We start from the raw sequence: 15,700 nt of genomic DNA, 5'->3' as shown, positions 1-15,700 counted from the left end.
AAAAGACCCGGACTGTCGCGTCCGCACTGCCCAGCTTCACCCTCTCCCAATCAGCAGCCATCGTGATCCTTATCTTTAGGTCGGACAGCGTTGTGACTGCATGTCTCTGGGTCTGCGCCGATGACGATGACCGCATTGCTGGCAAAAACCTGCATGTCACTTCCTCGCCAAGACTTCGCGAAGCAAACTGATGGATGGGTGCAGCTTGTTAAAACACCGGCAGGGCGGGTTTGCGACGTCGAAATAAGGCCACCTGCCCAGTTGCGTTTCGTCCCATCGAACAGGCTTTCTGGTTAGTGTGACAATCCCGATACAGCTCCGTTTCGAAGACGATGTGATTTCTGTCCCCTCGTTACGCCCTTCCATCTGCGCAGAAAAGACTTGGCTTTGCGCGGCTATTACAAATTATTATCAAATATCGATCTGGACAAGAAGACAAGCTCATTTCCCTACTCCACCATGGACAATGCCAATATGTAACCCGGCAGCGGGCCGAGTGTGCATTCGAATACCCGTGGCCGAGGTTTGCGGCTTTTCTGTTCCTTTTTCCATTCGTTGGTAAATTTGAAATATCAAACGAAGCCGGGGCTCCTCAGAGGGAAGTTACATCCCATTTGTCCCGGAGCCGTGCCCGCTCCGCTTGCGCTAAAACGAAGTTCCTAGAACGGCTGTCGCGGTCGGATCATCTGATCCCACTGATACATGACAGTGTGCTTGTCCTTTGTCGTTTTCTGTTTCCATGCGTACGTTTTGTTCAGTTATGGCTATAAAAGGCAGCGAACCGGTGGAGATCGAACACCGGGAGCGTGCCCGGTACATGAAGTAGTATAGAAACAAAACGCATGTTTATGTAGGGCCCTGACACTGCAGCAGCGACAAGGCGGTCTGTTTATCTTGCCCCTCAAGGCAACATCTTCTCTATTTCCACTTTGAGTAAATAAAGCTCATTTCGAACTCGTCTTCTGCAGGACGCGATACCCACTCGATGGAGAACGCAATAGGAAGAAGCAAACTTTGAGGTCGCAAATGATGCATGCCATGTAACGGCGATGCATGCATGCATATGCCGCTGGCCTCCCCACTGCCTGCCTGCCCGCTCCAAAGTCACATTCATGGCGACATCGGCGGTTGAACCCCATTTTCTGTCTCCAGCCGGACGAGCGAATACCGACATTGAATGCACAGTCAATTGTGTATTACTTGCATGCCAAGAGAGGCCTCCCATATGAACGGGGAAAGAGTCGACGACGATCAACGACCAGGAAATCATGCAATGCAGTCACTTCATTATCGTGCGCGGGGCAGCCAGCGAGTGACGTGAATTCAGTATGAGGATCAGAGTAAATGAGTAAATAGCTAAATAGGCAATTGACTAAACGAAAATAGAAGTAGGTACGTATGCCTACGACACATCCACCCGAATCGTCGCGCTGTCATCCGTCTGCGCCGTGACCGTCACCGTGACGCCCCAGCCGGGCACGCTGTAAGCCCGAACCCGCCCGGTCAACGACAGCGTCGCGTCGTCGAGCTCGCCGTCCCCGCACCCGGCCGCCCCGGGGTTGACGTGGAGCACGGCGAGCTGCCCCTCGCCCGTCGCCTTCGCCGCGTCCACCGTGTACAGCAGCACGCCCGGCGCGGCGCAGAGCCTGTCGTCCAGCCCGGCCTTGGTCCGCATCTCGGCGACCAGGGCCTCCTTGTGGCCGCGGCGCGCCACGACGACGGCCCGCACGCCCTGGCGCGCCGACAGCGGCGAGAGCACGTGCGTCGTCGAGGTGCTGCCGCTGGCCTGGTCGACGCACTCCACCGCCGCGTCCGGCAGCCAGCCCAGCCGCCACTTGTCCCACGCGAACCAGTCCGGCGCCGCGCCCGAGATGACGCCCATCAGGCTCCAGCCGCCGACGTAGTAGCCGTTGTCCCGGCCCGCCTCGAAGGGGTAGTAGTCGGCCAGGCACATGGTGTGGCCCGTCTCGTGGTTGAGCGTCTTGAAGCCCCACGTCTCGTAGGCGTCGAACCCGAACGTGACGGCCTTGCGCGCCACGCGCTGCTGCCCGTGCGTCCGCGACGCGACCGCGCTCATGTATGTCGGCGAGAACGTGATGGCCCGCGCGTTGCGCGTGGGCGCGATGTACAGGACCTCGTTGTCCGCGGGGATCCGCGCCGTCGCCGACGTGCCGAGGTAAGCGTCCACCGCGTCCTGGATGTACTTGTAGTGCGTCTCCGCGGTCAGGCCGCGGCTCCAGCCGTACGACGTCGAGGCCGCCGGCATGCGCACGAAGCGGGCCGTGTCGGCTGTCACGTTCAGCGTCAGCGCGCCCTGCGACGACGTCGCGTACCAGTCGGCCGCCCCGGGCAGGAAGAAGTCGTGCACTTCTTGCGGGCTGGCTTCCGTGGCGTGGGCGTCGGGGAAGTCCACGAATATCATGAAGGCTTTCAGCGTGCCGGTGCTCGGCACGCAATCACCCTGGTACCCGAACCCAGGGCTCAGGTACGTCGACTGGACGGCCGGGATCTTGCAGGCTGAGACATCGGCGGCGGCAGCCACATGGCCGTGAAGGAGCCATGATGAGAGAAGTAGCGATAGCGATGTTCCCCAGCCCATTCTCCCGGTTGGTGTCATTGTGTCGCTGGGATGGTGGTATTGCGGTTGTCCAGGGCACACTTCCACCTCTTGCTGAAGCGCCTTCTTTTGGAGTTCAAGTATTAGTAAAGCTCAAGTGCTTAGTTACACCATCGAATGGAACGACATGGCAAGACACGTTGGGCATGTCGACAGGTCTTATACCGCGAGAGACAGATAAGGCCGCCTTTTGGATGGGTTCATGTGTTGCCCCTTTTCCACCTATCAGTCGTCCTAGCAAGGGCATGGTGTCACTTAGACAGCGGTAATCCTGATTATTCTTCCCTAGCAGGGTGAACTTGTATTGGTGTTGCGGGGGGCATCTCGCAGCAACTAGGTGACAGGTGGATTTACTACGGAATTGTCCGTCCCACTTGGGGATATATTCGAAACACTCCCTTAAAGAGAAATGAGGATGGGGAAAGATAACCTAACCAGGTCCCTGGTTGGCAGCGGTCTTTTGCGATCATGATAAGGAGCCTAAGCCCGGATAATGCTTAGTGAATAAGCGATTGGTTTCCCTTCTTTTCGGATACCTGCATCCATCTGCATAATCTATGCGCACTCTTCCTCGCATGCGATTTGCTGTCCTTGTCTGTGGTGGTCCGTTTGGTCGGTAGGGAGTGGAAATCTAAACTACCGTCGGCACTTGAAATAAACGAGCAAGCCACAGCAACCAAAAGTTCCGAAAACACAACCGACAAGCGTTTTACGACAATTGAACATGACTAAGAATACAAGCGTGACTCACTGACGTGAAGGATAGACTTGTGCACAATGTGTAGCCAGCAGACAGTGGATGTCCGACGACAGTAATTGCCGCGGCCCCCGGCAGCACTCTTCCCAAATGCGCAAAGACCCCGTTCAATTTGTACAAGAACAGCAGCCATCGCATGGAGCTTCTCACACTAGTAGAGGGTTTTCCAGCTTGTGAACGATGCTTTATGGGTTCACAGGCTTTCGCTCCTTGGACATCTTCCAATACACACATCAGAAGCCGTCTCTTTCAGCATATCGTACGGTGGTGGATTGTGGGAGTTTGACAGATAGTGGATCGGAGGAAGAGGGCTGCGGGAGGTCGCGTGGCCCCGGTATTGCAACGGACGGGCGGGCGCATCCGGCGTTGGGGTAGGTCGTATTCACGGAAACAAAAGGTGGGCTTAACTCTTGCTTGACCCTACTTACGGAGTATACGGGCATTGCCATCTGGCGCCGCTGCCGACCGGTAGCGAGTACGAACGGCATTCATCCTCGTAATACTAGGGCTAAGTAATCGCAAGGATGGTGGGTGGCATGGGGGCCACCCGGCTGGTCGATCCTGCAGGTGTCCTTCCTTCCCGCAGCCGCCTGCGGTGTTCAGCAAAGAGGCACAGCACGGCAGAGCCAGAACCTTAAAGTAATATGGCACATATGACACGTGCAGTCAGCAGCATGCCGAGCCAATGCGAACGCGACAGGACACGGAGCAACAACATTATGTCGATGGGTGACAATCAGGTTGCGCATACCTCGGATGGGGCGGACGCAGCCCGCGCAACACGCTGACTGTCACCTTCGATCGTCGACTCGAGGGGTCTTCGATGGGGATAGCTAATGCACACCGCCGGTACACCTCATGACCGCTCACTGCAGGATTAGCGACCCAGTTGCGCACAGATGACGCTCGACATTGGAGGAAAACGGCGCGCCATGACAGCTGTCGGTAATGGGCGATAGCTGGATGAATGGATGATGGGCGCTGACGTAGGTGGTGAATACCTCCTTGACGTGCCTTGAACCATCGAGCATGCCGCATGCCGCGCACAGCGAACGAGCTAGCAGGCCAGCCCGCCAACCAGCTCGGGTGAAGCTTGAGCCAGCTTGAGCCAGCATGAGCCCGCCTTCTGCCCGCCCAACATGGAGGGAAAGCCGGCTCAGAGCACTAGACCAGAAACGGCAACGAGCTCCCCTCAATAGTGTCGGGCAGTGTCGTCATTGCTGCTCCACCCCTGGAAAAAAGACACAAGAGAGTGGATTGGATGGAAGATTGGGATTCAGTCGTTCGTTGTTAGTTCTGCGCTCTCTGAACGGGAACCTGGCTTCGGATCTAGCCAAGCAAATTAGAATGAAAACTCCTGTCTGCACGCTAGCAGCCAGAAAGAAGATGAGGATCGTGAGCTACGAGCGAATTAGTGAAATGATGGTGACATCGAGAGAGATGCCGTAGTATTGGAATGTCATGGTATGAGCTTCTCTGGGTGCTGTGGTTCGACGGAGATCAGTGGTCAGTGGCCAGTGGCCGCTCACTGTCACTGTGTGTGCTGCCGGCCCTAAAAATCAAGGACCCATCCGCCATTCCGCGGTTGCTAGTGAACCTAACAAGCCTAACAATCCGCTTCGTCTGATCTGGACTGGACATAAACATGACGAGAGACACTCCCTGCCCTGCTCTGCTGTCCTTCCTCGACCTCCCTCTTCTCTGCGAGTACTACTATTCCTCTTTTCCCTCCTCCCTCCAACCAACCAAATAGTCCTTCTATACAGGATCTTAATAGCTAATTATAGGGTGGGAAACCAATCAGGTAAGAATCACTTTCTCCCTCTGCTGCATGTGTGTGTGTCTGTGTGCGTGTGCGCCCGACAACTCCCCGGCCTGGACCTGACTAGGTCCTTGACGACGACTCTTGTCGCAAGATGAATGTCTGAGACAATTCACGACAAGCGAATGCAGAAGAGAAAGAGACCGTCGCTACTGCACCGTCGGATAATCGGACGAATTGCCTTCATGCATATGCGCCTTATTTCTTACCATGCATGCACTTTCGCTACACCCCGACCACTACCACACCAACATCCATGACAAGCATCACCACCTCATGTCTGCAAGAAAGCGTAACTAACAGCCAATTCCTATCTCCAGTTCAACCTCGGCTCTTGCACTGTCTGGAAATTTGCGGCAAACACCAAAAAACGGCTTCATCGCCTATTAGCAGCGCTCGTCTATCCTAATTCGAGAGACCTCGTAGGTCTGCGACGGTAGTCAAGATGGCGCTTTCTCGTACGTATAAGTCCATGCCTTGCCCCCACTCCCATTGCCGTCGCGAAATCTGGAAGGCGAATTACGGTATTGACAATGTGCGCCCGACAGACGCCGGCCTCGGCCTTACCTCCCTCATCCTCCTCGCGGCCTCCATCGTGCTGATGCTGTTCGTGATCCTCTCGGGCGTCACCAACGTGACGCCGTTCAACCGGACGTACTTCCTCAGCGCGGCGACGGACGGCATCACGGGCGCGCGCCCGCGCACCCAGTGGACCTACTTCTACATGTGCCGCCCGGGCAACGTCGACTGCGGCGGGGCCTGGCCCGCGCCGCCCTTCGGCTGGGCCTGGGACGCCAACCCGACGGGCGCGCCCTCGAGCCTGGTCGGCAGCCACGGCAACCACACGACGAGCTCCTACTTCTTCTACATGTGGCGCTTCGGCTGGGTCTTCTACCTGATGACGCTGTTCTTCAGCGTGCTGGCCTTCTTCACGGGCTTCCTGGCCTGCTGCGGGCGCCTCGGCAGCGCCCTGGCCGGCCTGTCGACGCTCGTCGCGCTGTTCTTCTACAGCATCGCCGTGTCGCTGATGACGGCGACCTTCGTCAAGGCGCGCAACGTCTTTGCCGCCGACGGCCGCGACGCCTCCCTTGGCCGCTACGCCTTCGGCTTCAGCTGGGGCGCCTGGGCCTGCCTGTTCCTCAGCATGCTGCTCTTCTTCCTCGGCACCCGTGCCGGCAAGGACAAGGCCCCCCGCCGGGCCCAGCACCGGCGGCGGCTGGGGTCGCAGCCGTTTCGGCCGCAAGCGCAGCGTGCGCAGCCGACGCAGCTACGACATGGGCAGCCGCCGGGTCAAGGACGATTACTCCTAAACTGTTCGATGGCACTAACTACCCCGATCAACAACCGGTAGGGGTTTTGCTCCAAGCAGGGTAACCCAAACCGAGAGATTCACTGCTTGACCTGAAAAATGAGTTGAATGACACTGGGGATGTGGAGTGAACGACAAATGTTCCCATGTTCACAGCGTTCTGCTTTTGAACAGGGCGGACTGGGCGAAAAGAGAAGCGGATCTGATGATGCTCGAGCGTGGTATAACTTAACGACGACATAGCGGAAGGCAGCATGTAATGCAAGGGGTATGTGTGCGTGACGATGAGAAATGAGGGATGCGTGATATATCATATCACAAGAGATGATGGTTTTTGGTTTACTCGTTACGTTTGTTTGATACCACCCAACCATTGGAACTCTCGCTAGATATGATGATACAAATGAAAGAAATCTACAGAATGTTTAATTTTACACCAAATCGTCGCTGAAGCACCACGGAATCAAACTGGGAAGTGATACGACTTGTACGGGCAATCTACACCCTGTGTTTGTCAAATAATGCAGTGCCTCGCAAATGTTTATAAACCTTGTCAGTCACAAGACACCATTGAGATGGCCGAGTATTGAGGCTATCAACACAGACAATTGCCGCCGCCGCCGTTGTACCCATGGTAGGCACATTGGTCCTCGAAACAGCCCTCGCGGTTTTACTTGCGGTGTGCGTGCATCATGTTGGTCGGTGGGAGTGTGGGACGGGCCGAGCGATCCATTGATAACACCCAAAAGTCCTTTCTGCATTACATGCCCACGACGACGAAGGACCGGTAGCTTCCCCTGCATACTCTGTTCAAGTTCTTCACCTCATTTTCCTTGTTCCTCAATCCCATATGATCCAGTCCTCAACCCCTAAACTCCAAATCATTCACCCTGCAATCCTTATGTCCAGAACTGAGCGCCGTGTGGAGCGTGCCGGATGTACTTTTCTTAACTTCACTCATCCTAGACTGCAGGTTCAACTCAGCTGTCACAAGTAAGTTGATACGACTTCAGCTGATTAATCATAGAGCCAATAAAAACATGTATCAGAAGTAGACGAGTAAATAATGTATTTCGGACGCTCTTTAACGCCTCTCCTGTCCCAGCAGCAGTAATCGTGTATACACGGGACTCGCCTATAAGAAAGCAGTTGTACCCAGAAAAGTATAATAAGAATGAACAATTGAACCTATAAAAGAAAAGAAAAAAGACACGAGAAGAAGCAACAGCGCCCAGGAGTGTATCTGCGAGCTCTCGCTCTTTTCCACGTGGATGGAAATAGGTGAGTGCGAACCCACCACCACTCTTTCTTCTCTCAACCTTGAGTAAAGTGCCGGCCGAGATGCCTGTATTCCCGTAGAGTCATAGTAGAAAGATTCCCTAGCGAGATGATTTTGCCGCTATCACCACTACCACTGCCGCTGCTGCTGCTGCTGTTATTGTATTGTACGCCGTTATGATGCTTGATGTGATTGTGAGGTATTCTGAACAAATTTCGTGCCATGGGCATGTGGTTGCTCACGGTACATGGATGGGTTGGTATGAGGGTAAGCTACACCGTGGGGTGAGGGTGTTGTAGTCGGACAGTTTTGTCATTTCATTTCGATGTATTATGATGCTGCGGGACTGGCCATCGGACTTTGAACAGAATCGAGGGGTGCCGCGTGCAACGCAGGTTTGGAGGGGCCAGCCTTGAGCTTTCCGCTAGCCTTGCCCTCCATCACACCTTGCACCCATGCGGCCACCTCGGCATCTTCAGTGGTACCGGATTTGCCGAGCTTGAGGTTATCGACAGCTTCGGTAATGGCCTGTTCGCTGGCATCGTTCTCGGCCGCCTCCTCGTCTTCTTCAGTGATGGTCTCTGGTTTCGCCAAGTTCTGTAGCCACTCCGAAGCAAGCAGAGCCCCGTAGGTCGGCCGCATCTTGGGGACCTTGTGCAGGCATGCGAGCACAAATTTCCGGGCTGTGTCGGAGTAGCCCTCCGCAGGCAGGTCTGGTGGGTCGCCCTCGACAATTGCCTGTAATATTCAAGTCAGTAAAGACGTGGTTTCGCGCATCCGTGTGAGTGTAGAACTTACGCTCAGTTGACTGAAGATTGTCGACGATACTTCAGGCGGGTAAGGGTATTTGCCCATGGCGCACTCGATGACGGTTAGACCTAGACTCCAGATATCACTCTGCACGCTGTAAGTGCCATCGCTAGCGCCTGACGACATGAACGCGCCGCCCGAAATACGCTCCGGAGCCATGTAGCTTTGACAGCCGATATTCGTCCGGGCCATACTGGCCACCAGGTTTCCACTGACGCCGAAGTCACAGATCTTGATCTGACCCCTCGAGTTCGCCAAGATGTTCGTGGGCTTGACGTCGCGGTGAATGATGTTGTGTTTTTCCTTCAGTTCTTTCAGACCCATCACCGTCGAATAAGTGATTTTCTGCAAAATGGACTCTGGGATGCCCCCTTCGTATAGCTTATCAATTGAGCCTCCATCCATGTACTCGAGGCACATGTACACGGCGCCTTCTTGGAAAAAGGCGCCGTAGAAGTCTATTATGTAAGGTGATACACATTCATGCAGAATGAGCAGTTCCTTCAAAATGGTTCCAAACTTGGCCTCGTCCAACTCGAGTCGCATCTCTTTCATGGCCATGACCTTTCCAGATATGGAGGCACTGCCGACAGGAGCATTATCAAGCTCCGTGGCACTTGGTAACGACTGGTTGGATGCAGCTTTGAAACCCGAGAGACCTTGGCCAAAGCGAGGCACTCGTGGCTTGCTATGCCGGACCTTGTACACTGTGCCGTAATTGCCTTTGCCCAACTCGTCCAACTTTTCCACCTCGTCCAGAGATATCCGGAAAACGGTTCCATCGGAGAAGTCGACACCCTTGTTCGAAATGATAGCCTTGCCCTTAAACGTCAGGTAGCCCTTCTCCGTATCAATGTAGTTGGCGAATTGCGACATCTGCGACGGTGCTCCCGTCGATGGGTTGTTCGGTGGCGCAGCAGCAGCATCACCAGCCAAATTTGGCACGGAGGCGGCGGGGCTTGCTCCTCCGCCCATATCACCGAGCTTCAGCCCAAACCGCCGCTTACCAGCCAGGCCTCCACCCGCCGCGGCAGGTACTGACGGCGCGGATTTGGGAAACGAAGGGGCTCCGGGCCTTTGCAGACCGCCGGGCGCTCGGAGGCCACCAGGGAGGCCCATGACGGGGCTGCCCGCCACGCCCGTTTTCGGTGACTGGGGAGGGGCGGAGTTTGGTGTTGTAGGAGCCATGGGGTTGCTGCCCTGGCGGGACAGATGAAAAGCTCGCATCTTGGCGTTGATGTCCTCGGGCAAGCGTCCACTAGACATGCCTGTCGTTACGGGCGGTCGCCGGGCATTAGACAAGACGCCCAATGGTGTCGAGGAAGCGGACATGGTTTGGCCGGGGTTCTGTGGGTCGGAGATAGATCGCAGCGAAGGCATTCTCTTGGGGAGTGCGTCGTCATTGGAGATGAATTCCTCGTGACCGGGGGTGTCTGGCGTCTCGGGCGGCGACCCGGGCGGCGACGGTGTGTCCGCCATTTTTGCGAAATCCGCAGCAGTCGGTGCCGTTGATCAAGACTCGCGGCAGTTTGCTAGTGGGAATGGGGACGGGGATTTGATAATCTCGGCGCAAACGGTGGTATTGAGGGAGGACAAGCGAGAAAAACTATGTCTGCAAAATGTCGTTTTGTCAGCTCATGGCGGGACGTTGGCGGGCGGCAGCTTCATTATGAGAACCCCTCAGTAACTGGAGAGAAGAAGGGGGAGGAGGGGGAAGAGAGAGGGGGAAGGGGGAGGAGATAGCTCGTGAAAGAATTAGCAAATGTACCTTTGGACCGCTACGTGCGAAGCAAAGTGGGCTTCCTCTTGTTTTGCGGCGGGTTTTCGATTGTTGGGCTAGGCTAGACCTGCCGCAATACCTAGCGCGGGGGGTCGAAGTAGTTGAGACAGGTTACTTGCAGTAGCCAGCCTCGTCGCGTCTGTTTTTTCCCCGGTGACGATGAATGAAGAAGCAGGTATAGGAAAGTAGCGAATGATTCGATTGGGTGTGTTGCTGTCGTTGGGGGAAACCGTCGTGTTTTTCTGCCGGTAAACTGTCGTCTACTGTTGATGTTTGGGTGAAGTGGGATGGAAACAGCAAGCCCGGCGGGAGATGGGCACGATGTGTAGATGTAGGTATTATCAGATGCAAGCAAGCAGCGAGCAATTGGAGCGAGTATGTAGGTATTCTAGGTGCAGTAGGTGTAATTGACCCTGACCCTGATCCTTGCTGAAACAAAGCAGCTGCTGATCTTGATGAATAATATTTGCGTCGTTCTGGTCACTGCCCAATCTGGTCGAGCCAATGGCGGCGCGCGATGAATTCGATCTTCGCCTCGGTTCTCCAGGTCCGTCGATGATCCTCGCCAGGCTGTCTTTAATCCTGCCTGTTTTTCTGGGTGCTTGACGCCGCTGGAGGGGTTTGAGGGACGGGCGGGATGGCCTGTTGTTGGCTTGATTACTTAGATTACCCCTCCTCCCCAAAATTGCTTTGAAACGAAACACCTGCGCACAGCACTGGATATTGGAGGGACTGAGGAAACTGACCTGGCGCCTGGTTCTTCTCCCTGGCCCTCGAAAATCTTTAATATCAACAACGGCAGTTGGGTGCGCCCAACCTGGGACGATGAGATTGCGGGATGGATGAGGCTGGGTCGGATTGGGCTGTGTTGTTTTGCTTTTCCTGCTATCACTTGTCTGTCACCTTGATCAATCAAGACGACAATTGGGAAATAATGTACATGCACTGCGTACTTTTCTAACAGCACATCTCATTATTACAGCACCTGCAGCTTACGACACTCCCAAGCCCAACTTGCGCACGTCAGGGCGCATGACATCTGGTTTATTTCACCAGACTCACCCCGACTGAGCCCGAGTCACCACTTACAGCCAACAATTGACATGGGGAAAACCGTACATAGGGCAGCAAAGTGGATGACAGGTTACATGGTGAGACGGGAGGCTGGCTCGTTGGAAAGAATTTTGGGGATGGAGGGGAGCAGCCCGACGTCATGGACACCCATCTTTTCCCTGAGCTGCCCATGGGCAATTGCAGAGACGGCCGACGTCAGGGCAAAAGTCCATCCAATCCATGCCCATCCCCACACGGGAGATCCCTCAGCCCCCTTCCGACCTTCCAGTGGAAAAGAGAAGCCATTCAAGCCATTCTGCCATTGGCTGCGTTGGGTGACAGCAATGGATTCCCATTACGACGAGCCTTACGTGGGCGGTGCAGGTTCGAGTTATAAGTACCCGCCACAATCAGCAACTCTGACGACGGAACCCCTTCCGTCCCTTTTGCGCCGGCTCTCTTATGCACCAAAATCAGGGTCATGGCATGTAGGGAAATGCCATCTTCATGCCACACATTCTTCAGCAGGGTCAAAATCGTTGCACCTCATGCATCTAGGGTTGTGTAGGGCTTGGACACGACGCCGTTGCTGTCCATCCAATCGTCAGTCTTCCTCGCCCTGCGCCGCCCTCTCCGTCTCCAGCAATTCAGGTTTGAAGCACGAGATGCATGCAAATCCTTACCGGAACCATCAACTCTCCCCGTCTGCCATGTGCGCACTTCATGTGTCTGGCTGGATAGAGTACATGGGTTACGAATGGGCATCCCGGCTGTAGAGGCCGTAGGTGGCAGGGACCCTGTCTGCTGTCTGCACATACACATGTAAGTCGCTTGTCGTTTATCTTTTGCGGCTACCTACCTGGTATTCTTTCCTTCGTTATCGGCTCTTCCTTGGAATTAATACCAGGTCCAATCTCGCCAAGCTCTACGACCCTGTCAATCTACACCGGCTTCTGCCGGCTGTCCTTGTATCTGCATGATAGCTGCATTCGCTCCTTGCTCCTCGGGTACGCGATACAGCTTCCTAGGAGCATGGAAAATCGAGGCGACACGGCTATTCGTTCCGTGACTCAATTGGCGCATGCAAGAACTTGGAGCATGAATCTGGTACGCAGTAGGTACGCAGACGTCAATGACAATGTCAACATCTGGTGGCGGGTTAGCGCATTTCCAGTTTTTTTACGGCGCATCCATGGCGGGGCAAAATCGGCATTAGTGGCTTCTTCAGGAACCCCTCCCACGTCATACTTGCCTGGACGCCATCATCAATTTCCTTCGATAATCCTTAGATAATCGCCGGCTCGGAGACAACGCTCCGCACTGAACAAGACAATTTACTCATGCGATTTTCGACATCTTCACACGACATCTTCAAATCCTCTTGGACAGGAGCACCCGGATTGAACACCAATCGTCTTCGTTGTCCAACTGTCATGTTCCAGCACGTCCGTGCTTGTTAGCCCTTCCGCGCACGCATGATTGACCGTCTCACCCGAACGAGGAAATGATCTTGTTTCTGAGTTCGAAACGCCACGCGCCTGATAACATTTGGACCCCGTCATATTGGCAAAATGACAGGGGATTCTTACAAGATGATTCACGATGAGCTGAAGACCTGTGGCTCTGTTGATGTCGAGCAATGAGCTCTACCGGTCATTTTCTTGTGCAAATGAGACTTTAGCGTATCATCCAGGGAATTGTTGAGAGCGGTGAAACCGCACACCGCTACGATTCAACAAGAGGAATTCCTTGATTTTAATGTGCTTCGTGTTTTTGGATTGTGCTCGCCTCATTTTCGTAAGGATGGAACATATCTATATTCATTTAATTATTATTACTGGGTCACTGATGGTATTGGTCCTAGTTATCGCGAGAGAAACCGAGCTGGATCCTTTGTATATGAATAGTAAGCGCGACCTATACCGGCTGGCGATGCGACATAGGAGACTCCCTTACACATATTGGTACCAAAAGGAGAAATGGCTAACATTGTATAGACTGCTGTTCACATTCCTCATGGCGAGACGTGCGTTCTCCTCCAGTCTCCTTGTATTCCCCAATCTCCTCTCCTCATTCCACGGTGACAGCAACCCAACTTTCGAGCTTCTTGCTTCTTTACTCAATCTTGGTCTACTAACAGTACCATGATGAAGTACATAGAATGACGGTAGGCGGCTTAAGAAGGTCTCGCCATACCAACTGGCGTCCGTCAGTAATTCGAGTTCCTGGATGGGGCAACAAGGTTTATTCCAAGGATATTTTGACTGCCGCGACCAGACTCCAATTATCTGAAGCGTCTGGACCCAGCCGTGACGGCAGACTACTCAATCACGAAACTGCTCAATACTTGTTCGTTCTGGCGCGGTTATGCAGCAGTAGCTGATGGCAGGGGCATCTTGTCACTGAGGTCTTACTCGTCACATTCTTTGTAGTCCCCCCAAAAGGGGTTAATAGTGATGAAAACGTAAACAAACAACATCAAGTTGAGCCAATTTATCAGAACATCGAGATTTTACTTGCCAAGGACATGGATTCCGCGATTACAACATAGCGATAACCTGAGCTATATCATATTACCACTCATATCCACCAAAACTAACGATCCCCTTCAGGTGCTAACATCTACAAAAGAACCACGAGTTTCTTCGCACTCACCCCGGCCTTGTGCAAGTTAAGCGCCTCCTCAATCCTGTCAAGCCCCGTACCCACGATCTCCGGCTCGGGGCGCATCCGCAAGGACCCATTCGCCAAAGCCCGGGGTACGTACTCTCGCCAGACGGCGGCCCCTGGCGACCCCGCCACCATCCCCGGCGCCGCAGCATTGACGATGTGAGCCTTGATCCCGGCAGGGAGGCTGGAAGCCTCGGGCGGCACGAGCACAGAGGGCAGGACGCCGCCGCCGTTCAGCTCGTGCAGGACCTCGGCGCACGCGCGGGTGCTGGACTTGAACCCGACGCAGTCGTACGCGCCGACCAGCTTGACGCCTTTCGCGGACCGGATGTGGTCGACGATGTCGCCCACGACGCTGGGGCTCTGGTAGTCGAACGCCGCGATGTGTTTCCCGCCCGTCAGCGCCCGGGCATAGTCCTGGTTCTTGGCGCTCGCTGTCGTGATGACGCTGTAGCCCGCTGCGACGGCCAGCTGGACGGCGATGCTGCCCATGGAGGACGCGGCGCCCCAGACGAGGACGGCCTCGTCACGGGGCTTGTCGTCGTTGACATTGGCGGATGGGAGCCGGAGCTTCAGGTCATCGAACAGGCCCGCAGCCGCCGTGGAGATGCCTAGTGGCAGGACCACAGCCTCCTGGAAGCTGGCGGCGTCGGGGATGGGAGCTGTGACCGCTTCACGCAGGGTGGTGAAATTCTGGAAGCCGCCGTGCTTGGCTCCGCCGTAGACGAGACCTAAGCAGTGTCTGCGCGGGTGATATGGGACATTAGTAATCGCCATGGGGCGCTGGGAGAGGAGGCGGAGAGGCTTACCCGATCACACGGTCGCCGGCCTTGAAGCGCTTCACCTCTTCTCCGACCTTGACGACGGTCCCTGCCACGTCGCTTCCCAAGACGTGCGGGTACTTCAGGGGGATGTAGGAGAACTCCTTCATCTATGGTGTAAAATAAAGAGGACGGGCTAGTCAGATTCATGTTGCTTTTACGTTTGTGCTGGGATCAAGAGACTTACCTTCCATTCGGACGGGTTGATTGCCACGGCAGCAACTTTGATGACAACTTCGTCGGCCGCGGGGCTGCTCTGGTCATGGCCTGGGCCCACCTGAAGAGGGCTGTTATCAGCCGCGAGGATGAGTGCTGCTCGGTTGTTTTCCATTTTGTATGAGTAGTAGTTATGCCTTGATTTGTCTTTCGTGTACTTCAACAGGGCGAGCAAGGCACGAGCAAGTAGAAGCTAATAGAGGTTATGGATGCTGAATGGTGGTAAAGGAAGTGATGCATCTGTTCCAAGTTAGTTACGGGTGAAGTCGCCTATATATACGACGATTATGACAAAGCAGCCATCGCCGCGGAGAGGTCTGCGCAAGTCTTGTGTAAAGGGGGTTAAGCTGTTAAACTGACGGTATTCGGTAAGCAACCGTGGTGTCGGAGCTGAGCTAGGCTGGGTCCAGATGCCGTCACCATAAGCGAGTGCCGCGGAGCTCCACGGCGCTGCCAGCTTACAAATTGGCAGAATGGCGCAATACGACCTGACATCATCTGAAGACACTGCTGATAGTTGCACGATCTGAAGCTTTGACGATGTTCAAGAAAGCCGGATTCCAGAC

The 15,700-nt window shown here is 54.8% G+C and overlaps 4 protein-coding genes across 4 annotated transcripts; 1 reads left to right on the top strand and 3 right to left on the bottom strand.

The window, feature by feature from the left end:
- Positions 1-1,402: 1,402 nt before the first annotated feature.
- PG998_011498 (uncharacterized protein) lies at positions 1,403-2,617 on the bottom strand (the record flags this gene model as incomplete). Its single annotated transcript, XM_066878314.1, has 1 exon — positions 1,403-2,617. One exon carries the CDS (start codon positions 2,615-2,617, stop codon positions 1,403-1,405), a length of 1,215 nt encoding a protein of 404 aa, XP_066727368.1.
- A 3,024-nt stretch (positions 2,618-5,641) lies between these two features.
- On the top strand, positions 5,642-6,547 carry PG998_011497 (uncharacterized protein; the record flags this gene model as incomplete). The annotated part of the gene is made up of 2 exons (XM_066878313.1): positions 5,642-5,654; positions 5,745-6,547. The coding sequence occupies 2 exons, from the start codon at positions 5,642-5,644 to the stop codon at positions 6,545-6,547; spliced, it is 816 nt and encodes a 271-aa protein (XP_066727367.1).
- Positions 6,548-8,114: 1,567 nt separating this feature from the next.
- Positions 8,115-10,073, bottom strand: PG998_011496 (Mitogen activated protein kinase kinase; the record flags this gene model as incomplete). The annotated part of the gene is made up of 2 exons (XM_066878312.1): positions 8,115-8,522; positions 8,583-10,073. 2 exons carry the CDS (start codon positions 10,071-10,073, stop codon positions 8,115-8,117), a joined length of 1,899 nt encoding a protein of 632 aa, XP_066727366.1.
- A 3,976-nt stretch (positions 10,074-14,049) lies between these two features.
- On the bottom strand, positions 14,050-15,249 carry PG998_011495 (Zinc-binding alcohol dehydrogenase domain-containing protein cipB; the record flags this gene model as incomplete). The annotated part of the gene is made up of 3 exons (XM_066878311.1): positions 14,050-14,839; positions 14,907-15,028; positions 15,106-15,249. 3 exons carry the CDS (start codon positions 15,247-15,249, stop codon positions 14,050-14,052), a joined length of 1,056 nt encoding a protein of 351 aa, XP_066727365.1.
- Between the last annotated feature and the right edge of the window lie 451 nt (positions 15,250-15,700).

This window comes from Apiospora kogelbergensis (genome assembly GCF_038363985.1).
Source record: "Apiospora kogelbergensis strain CBS 113332 chromosome Unknown utg000007l_segment0_segment0, whole genome shotgun sequence".
Lineage (NCBI taxonomy): Eukaryota > Fungi > Ascomycota > Sordariomycetes > Amphisphaeriales > Apiosporaceae > Apiospora > Apiospora kogelbergensis.
The sequence above is the reverse complement of the archived record's forward strand: the minus strand, read 5'-3'. Positions and strand labels throughout refer to the sequence as shown.